We start from the raw sequence: 8,586 nt of genomic DNA on the forward strand, positions 1-8,586 counted from the left end.
ATAAATCCCACGAACCAACACATTAGTTGACATAGTTGTAAGGGCTTGGGTCAACATGTCTCAAGGCATGGGTTCAAGTTTCCCCACTAGTGGCATGTTGCGGCTCCTTATACCCTACTTGCCGGCTATCCACCTAACTCATCAATGACTGTGATGTGGGAGTCTTAGTTAGGGAGCTATTAGGGTGCTACTATGGTCTTAGCTAAGAACCGTTATTTTTATTAACCAAAAAAAAAAAAATATTCCCATGAGACAAACTATAGAATCATCTAACAATTTCATTATAACTATGAACCATAAGTTCTATTACACTACAAGGGTTCTTCACCTAATTTCAAATTCTTACAAAGGTGACTGCAAGTCTAACAGCACATTGCACCGTTACAAGGCGAAAGCAAGTAGAAGTACTCACATTAAGTGGCCATGGTTGAGGTGAAATAAATTAAACGACATTAATATTTCAAGCCCAAAGAAGCTGAGATCTCCCCCCCCAAACATGGCAGCAAATCAGACTTGTGTAATCACATGCGGCATTGCAGTTAAGTTGGTGTCAAGCATAACCACCTTCTGACATGGGGCCGTTAGTCCCTTGCATTGCAGCACTGTTTAGAAGCTGCATTCCCTCTTCGCTCATCTTCTGAACTTCTGAAGGTGATAAAATTTTGATGCAGCGTACACAACGAACAAATTGCCTGCACGGACACAATGCATGTTTAAAATGGAGATCTGTAGGACTAGCTGTCACTCCTAAAAAGAATCTTTACGCAGAGAAAACATGAAACATCAAGTAGATGAAAGAAAACTCACTCCCAAGGATCATCCCCAACGAGTAGAACATCATTCTCATAATCCACATATACTAGTTTCCACCCTGAACCTCTTGGGTCATTGAGCAGCCCCTCAAGTCCAAACATGCACTCAATTGCAGCACATAGTTCATCATAATTTCTAAAACCTGTGACATCAATTGACCTCCCAACAGATCCTTTTTTTTGAACCTGTCAGCCAAAACCCAAATCCATTACCCATGGTTATACAAATGTAGCACCTTCATAAAACACACAAGGCACAAGCACAGAGAGCTTATAATCCATGAGATAATAACTGAAACAATGGACTCCTTATTGAACAATTCAATGGATGACAGTTTAATCTAAAGAAAGTGCCACCATTTGAACCTAGGAAACATGAGAGTTTAAACCAATTTAGCCAGTGCACCAGTCTTTGCCAATTTGGCAATCTGAGTAGGGGCATCATGTACTCAATGAACAATAATGATGAAACTCATGGCAATCTAGAATATACGTTTTTTCAGATTGAAAGTTTATTCTGACTACATAATACACATACTTTAATAATATATATGTGGGGGTAAATTCTATAAATTCAACATAATTCATACCTTTGTATAGGTTCGCACAAGTGGAACTACTTGCTGCCACGAACTATTCTGCAGAAGACTGCCCTCATCAAAATCCACATTGCTTGAAGATGTACCTCCTGAGCTGTCTGGTAATTCTTGCCGAGAGAAAGCTTGAGAGTCTCCTAGGCTTGCTGAGGTAATCTGAGATTGAACATCCTGACTTGAACTGAAGTTGCCAACTAAACAATCAGAAGGATTCTGGAATCCAGCGTTCTTCACTGTACATAGGTCATCCAGAATGGTGCTTGAAACGGAAGGATCTAGTGCAGTACTTCCACCATTATTAACATCAATGTTAGCACAACTGTAAATCCCACTTTGATTGTAGCTCTCATCTGACAAATCTCTTAGACCACTTGAATTGGATATACAACTAAGGTTACGTGAGTCTTGGTGAGAAAATGAAGTGAGCTGGTCAGCTTGGGATAAAATCCTTAAATTATTTAGTTGATGATCCCACATTTCCTGACCCACTGGAGGTAAAGCAGGATTAACCGCTTCAGGAAACAATGCCGAAGAATCTTGCAATCCAAACATGGATAAAGGTCCAGGAGATCTAAACATTCCACCAAGAGGCTGGCAAGAGGGGTAAAATTTCCATTCATCAGGGTCTAGGGATGGAAGAAAGCCATTTGGATTAGAACAATCAGACTGTGGAACATCAAGTTGTTGGGGATGGTAGATCAATGATTCCAATTGTGGCTGCATAGGCCACGAACTTGTTTGTGATTGCAATGGCTCCTGGTTCTGGTTAATGAATGTTGGCTGGTTCACAAGGTTCTGAGTTACGGGGCATGCAACCAGTTTTTCCTCGTTGCACTCTCCTGTTGAAGTCAACTGGCTTAACTCATCTGTTGAAATCTCAGGTTCTATAATTGGCTTTTCAGTATTAATTCCAGCCAGTGTTCGGTTTTCACATTCGGCTAGAGAGTTAAATTTTCCAGGTGGCATTGCTTTTGATGATGAATTTAAGTTCATGGCATCAGGTTGGTCAAGGCCTGACTGAGGCTGAATTGGAGGTGTACCCTCTGAACAGATAAGATGAGATTTTTGGTTGGTTGTGCCCTGCTGCATGATCTTCATATCTCGTAATGGATCTACTTTAGTAGCAGATTCTTGTTGTACAGTAGGATAAAAGTTTCCAGGATGGTTCATATGTTGAGGTTTCAATAGCATCTTGATTAGTTGTTCTGAGTATATATTAGGTATCGGGTATGGAAGATCTCCATTTCCATTATCAGGAACCCGGACAAGGGGTCTTTTAACCATATTTCCCCATTCGGTTTCTGTTCCTGGTAGCATAGAAATGGCCATAAGATTGATATTTAACAAACCTGAACAGTAAGAAACAATGACAAAAGATAAACTTACCCAAAAATCCAGAGTGAAACGGGCGTTTGAGACCTGAAGTCAGAGAAGGAAAAATGAAAAGACTTTCGGGAGTCTCAACTTCCCACGGACTAACCCTATTCTGTTTATCACAACACCCTGGCTCATCCCACTCCACCTGTTAATGAAACAGGAATATGTAGTTTAACTGCTAGACTATCACAAGACAAAATAGTTTCTGGCTTCTTTTACTTCACAGGAACAACAAACAAACATCAATATGAAAGAACCATTTGGTTATTTAGTTAATTAATAAGTATCTAGTCCACCTGAAGATTTCTCCACTTGGAACCAGGCCACCTCAGTGGATCTAAGTCACTAATGCCAACTATTGTACCCATATACCTGTAGAAAAGAAGAAAGATGTCAACCCCTTTCTGCATATTCAAGAAATGAACTCATGATAATAACATCGGCAACAATATACCTTTGTCATGCAAAAAAAATGTATTAAATTTTTATTGTCCACTAGATTATAAATTAACAAATATAAAATAGTAATTCACCACTATGATAACTCTTTTAGCCAAAACGTAGTCACAATACCCACAGGCTATAAATAAGTATGTAACAGGATCTAGTCATTCGGAAAATTACCTCCGCTTACCGGACTCCTCTGTTTCAAACATCATCCCGAACCTCATGCCAACAGAGAGTTGCGTCCCAAAGACAGATTTACGGAATCTTGACAAAGGGATGACAAATTCTGAAGGACATGCCCTACAAATAAGATAAAATAATGGGAGGGTCATGAAGTAATTCAAAATCCAGAGACGTGGGAAAAAAAATATAGAAACCATAAATAGGTGAAAGATTTCATATTTGTGAACCTTGGGTTGTAGAATATTGTGAATGGGCTTCGGTTCGCTGCAGCATGAGCTGCGGCAGCCAGGACACCAATGTGCATGCTATCAGCAGATAAAACTGATGAGGGTAATGTTGTTTGCTGACGGTTTGCACGCCTCACACCTACCATTAAATGTGACTTTTCATCCCTGGTTGAATATATTGAAATGTATGATCAGGGTCGGCCGTAAATTAGAAAATCATATGTGCCAGGTAGAGTTACACACACACACACAGAGGCAACAGACAATCATTCTGACCTTTTATGTATTTATTCTATAACATAAATTGCCAAAGCAAATGGTAAAGCTTCCACATAGTTTAACTACATGCTTAGGATGACTTCCACTATTATTTGGATTACAAGCTCCAAAAAATGATATGAATCTCAATACACCATGTTAATATGATCAAAATGGTCAAAGCTGCATATCACTATGAATTCACAGGTTGTTACCACAAAGCCCAGTTATCATTCCTACAACTTTGCAAGTAACAGAAAGAATCTGCACTCTTTTTTTCTTTTTTTTAATTCTTTCTCAAAACATGTGACAACCAGAACAAAAACAGTCCGCAAAAGAATTCCTTGAGGTTGTACAAGCAAACTTAAGGCAGCACATTCAAAGCAGATGCATCTAACAGGAGAGAGTGTCCAATATCGTTTTATGCCTTGCCAATTGCCACAAGACTTCAAGCTACGTAACTACAGTTTACCTGATAAACAGGACAGCATCACCTGCTTTAAGCCTTTTGGCACCAACAAACAAACTCCATCCAGTTGTGAGAAGGTGTCGCTTCGGCTGGCCTGAATAAAAGACAATAATAGGTCATACTCAGGGAAACAAAATCCAACACATTGCAAACGTATAAACTGGAAAATTATTCAGAATGGAATAGTATACGGTGCAGAATTCCATCTTTTGGATAATTCTGCACCATAAATATTGAATTACTAATATCTTGGACTTTTTCTTAAAGCTAAGAAACCCAAATTTAAAGTTCAAGACCCGTATAGTATCAAAATAGATACATATGTCAGCAACCTCACCTCGGTATATGTGGCGAAACGTCCAAGTGTTATCATGCAAGTCCCGGACAACAAGTTCTTGAGTTGGTGGTTGCATTGTATAATCCTGGAATGGTTATCCATTTGAATTTGAAATTTTGAATACATATGTAAAATATAACACAAATACATCATAGCATGAAAAGGTATGTCAAGTCATCAACCAAAAACATTTAAAGCCTCACCAAAGGAGGAAAAAGCTTTTCTGCTGCCCTGCGTGGTACTGAAAAGCCACCATGCGTGCTTGTATCACTTGCAGTTAAAGTTTTGCAGAAAAACTCACTTGGATGTTTGTTGGGCTTGAGTCCAAAGTCTGGTACAGGGAAGATGTCTTTTTCCTAAGCCAAAGGTAATTCATAAATGGAATCAGCATCCAATATCAAGAACTCTTGCAGAATTATTCCTTTTTCTTTTTTGGACTATATATATACATACATATATTATCAAGACAATATCTAATGGTAACTATACTTACGGTGTTTACAGGTTGAAGACTCATTTGAGCATAAATTTCGTCCGTATCTTTGTCTGCCTATCAAAAAATGTGAAGCAAAGATAAATCATAGATGTTCTAAAGACATTTCTTGCAATTATATCCCTATTTAGGGAATTGAACGCAGATAATAACTGACAAATACATACATGCAATGTAACATTTTGAAGTTGACACATCAATTGAGATGGAAGATTCGGATAGTTGGGAATTTGTGACGTTACTGTCCGTTTGGTGGAAGCAGCTACCTGTTCCAAGAAACAATATGCACGTTACTTATATTAATTACTATGAAATAAACAGCAAAACTCAGCGGAGAAACTGTTGCCAATATATTTCAGGAAAATCATTTCCAAAAAGCTCCCATCACACTTCTTATATTATATTTGGGATCTTGCTTTTTATGATAAAAACCTAAATATACAAATTTCTTCATTAAAAGGTGCAGCAGTTAAATTATAATGCACTGACTTTACAATCAATATCAACAATTTGTACAATCACTTGAAAGAGATGCCTATGTATTATATAGCAACCTGCCTCCTGGACTAATCCCTGATTGGGATAGATAGTCTTATGGCAAGGTTTCAAACATCTCTAGAGTTCCCCCATAAAGTGTAGGTGTGACATAATTGATGGGAATGCACGCTTGATTTGCTTAAAAAAAGGTATGCAGATAACATACAATCCATGCAATAGCATCATTTCACCAATTTCATCATTACATCATTTTATCGGGCCATACAGCACTCACATTTAAATTCTACAAAGTAGACCAAGCATAAGAAAACAATTTGGCCAATACTGGTCTTTTAAACACACAAGTCATAATGTTCACACAAATTAGATGTGTAAAACATTATCTTGTGCTGTTTATGTATCAGATCTGTAACAAGTACGAATCAGATATGGATACACCTACTATTTTGACATATCCATGCTTCCTAGGGTGAAACAGGAGCTAGTTGCCTAGGATCACAGGTACTTTGCTACAAAACAACTTAATGGGGAAGAAAGGTGGCTGCCTCTAGCTGTCAGCTTGTATACTTTTGATTATCCTTGTAGCTTGTGAGCTTAGTTGTAATTCTTTAAAATATCAGTACTTCCTTACAAAGTAATTTTTGCGATGGATTGAATTGAAAAGTTAGGTTTGTTTGAGTTTACTTGGAAACGCCCCCCTCCCCACCTTTTTCTTCTACCTTCCTGGTTAGCGCAAAGCTTCCGTCTAGCGCTCCTGTGCACTGGACCAAAACCAAACCCTCTTGGTTACTCTTCTCTCCCTGATGCTGATATACTTGGCATTTCTTTTCTTTTTTTTTCTCCTACTTACTTAAAATTCCATTATCTCATAAACTTTCCCTAGCTTCTATTTCTCTCTTCTAAAAATCCTCCCAACTTGATTCTCACCACATTCCTCGCATCATAATTCCTTAATTACAAGGACTCCCAAGGAAGTTGTATATATTAACCAGATACAGATAAACGAATTTGACTCATAAACGTGACCAAATTACTGCAAAGTGTATTTTGTTTCCCTTAAAAAATGATAAATCTAGGCGGAAAAGGCAAATTAGAACCTGTTTATTACACTTTTTTTTTTACAGACTTTTTTCCTACATGTATTTCTAAAAAATACAAACAACGTTACCAAACGGTCCCTTAATCACTGAGAATCTTACTTAAGATCTAATATAACAGTTGAAGAGAAACGCATTTAGTACTTAACAAGAAAGGTCACATTGAAATCGCTGAGACAAAAGTTCATGCACTGGGAACTCAAAGGTTGGCCAAAACCCCAAAAAATAGAAAAGAACAGAAATTCCAAAAAAGATAAAAGTCATAGAACAAAACTGTGGAACTGTAGAAAGTAGAAACAGGACAAAAGAAATTTGTAGCAAAAGAGTAAATGCTATAAAGGTCAGTAACATTGAAAAGCAAAGGAAATAAATGCAAACCTGCTCGCTGTGACCTTGAGGGAAGTAGTATACTAGACTACCCAGCTGAGGCAGTGAAACTAGAGGACCAGCACACGCGTGCCATAACTCAGAGTTTATAGTCTTCCTGGCCCCTGAAAATCCCAACAGTAAAAATCCTTAATAAGAAGTTATCTTTTTCAAGATTCTACCAAAAACCAATTTCGTTCAAATTATAAAACAAACAACACTACACTATAAATGAGCCACTAATGGCCTAATGAAGTGTATTAAATTTACTCCAAGTTACCAAAACTTGCAAAAAACCAAAGAAAGAAAGTGGATTTTTTCTAGAAATGAACAAACCAGACTGATCCTGCATTTCTTTCAACAATTTCATCTCCTCAAGCAGACATGTTGTGTGTGCTCCACTTCCACCCATGAACCCACTTCCTCCAGCTTTGACTTTCTCTTCAACACAACCCATTTATGCGTGTCCCATTTACAAGTTCAATACAACACACACACCCACAACCTCAAATCCCAAAACCCCTTAATTCCCAGAACCCAAATTCTCATTTCTCATCTAAAACAAGTCCAAGCTAGAATCTTTTTCCCTGTCCCCCATTACTCTCACTCTTTTTCTTCAGAAAGGTGAGAAAACCACCATTGACTCACGTCTCAAAATTTAGTAGAGAATACATATACACTGACAAAAAAACAAAAACATCCAATCAGGCCAAAAAAGCAAGAGCCAAGAGACCCCCCCTCAAGAATCCAAAATCAAGGAACAAATACTGCAAAAAGAGACTGTGAATCTAAGAGGTGGGGCTTCAGGGCTCAACCCCAAAAGACTAAAAAAAAATAAAAACAAAGCCCATGAGTTTGTATCAAAGCACGCGGACCAAAGCATGAGTGAGAGAGAGTGGCCCTTTCTCTATAATAATCGAGTGCTTGTTTTTTCACACCAAAAGAAACCGACCTTTCGATGAACACACCCTATAGTCCCCACACTCATCACACTGGTTCCTCCTTTGCCTCTCTCTCTCTCTCTCTAAAAGTCCTGTCTTTCTCTCTATGGTTTGGTTAAAACGGGAAAGAGTATGCAAGCTCTCTAAAATCGTCAGCTAGCTAAGCTTTGCACAGTGGACACACTTTCTGTATTATGAGTGATTCCATTGCAGCTTTAAAAAGTTAACAAATTCTGAAAAAGGTAATTTTAAAAATAAGGGAGAAAGTAATTTTTATAATAAATAAATGATAATAATAATAATAGTAATAAAAGCAGAGCAAGACAATGAGAACACGAAAACGGTACAAGAAACAGTGAGAGAGAGAGAGAGAGAGAGAGAGAGAGCGAAAACTTTTTATTTTAAAAAAGGAGGGAGCTAGGGACTTTTGGGTTGTTCTTTTTTCAGGAAATGGTAAAAGATTGTTAAAGGTGGGGTGTATTTCA

At 37.9% G+C, this 8,586-nt stretch overlaps 1 protein-coding gene across 1 annotated transcript; it reads right to left on the reverse strand.

Moving 5' to 3' along the window:
* Positions 1-255: 255 nt before the first annotated feature.
* On the reverse strand, positions 256-8,319 carry LOC115974466 (auxin response factor 5). The gene is made up of 14 exons (XM_031094847.1): positions 7,497-8,319; positions 7,173-7,285; positions 5,367-5,465; positions 5,200-5,256; positions 4,910-5,062; positions 4,707-4,791; positions 4,373-4,463; positions 3,643-3,807; positions 3,410-3,532; positions 3,082-3,157; positions 2,795-2,930; positions 1,403-2,715; positions 808-998; positions 256-692 (listed from the first exon to the last, which is right to left on the reverse strand). Exons 1-14 carry the CDS (start codon positions 7,615-7,617, stop codon positions 551-553), a joined length of 2,865 nt encoding a protein of 954 aa, XP_030950707.1. The 5' UTR covers positions 7,618-8,319; the 3' UTR covers positions 256-550.
* Positions 8,320-8,586: the final 267 nt, after the last annotated feature.

This window comes from Quercus lobata, chromosome 2 (genome assembly GCF_001633185.2).
Source record: "Quercus lobata isolate SW786 chromosome 2, ValleyOak3.0 Primary Assembly, whole genome shotgun sequence".
NCBI classification, from domain to species: domain Eukaryota; kingdom Viridiplantae; phylum Streptophyta; class Magnoliopsida; order Fagales; family Fagaceae; genus Quercus; species Quercus lobata.

Bases quoted from the DNA above. Each gene is read 5' to 3' on its own strand.
- LOC115974466 (XM_031094847.1), bottom strand. From the start codon at position 7,617: ATGGGTTGTGTTGAAGAGAAAGTCAAAGCTGGAGGAAGTGGGTTCATG. The intron at 5,257-5,366 runs GTATGTATTTGT...ATTTTTTGATAG, and splicing joins TTCAAAATGTTACATTGCAT to GCAGACAAAGATACGGACGA. The intron at 2,716-2,794 runs GTAAGTTTATCT...CTATGCTACCAG, and splicing joins GTTTCACTCTGGATTTTTGG to GAACAGAAACCGAATGGGGA.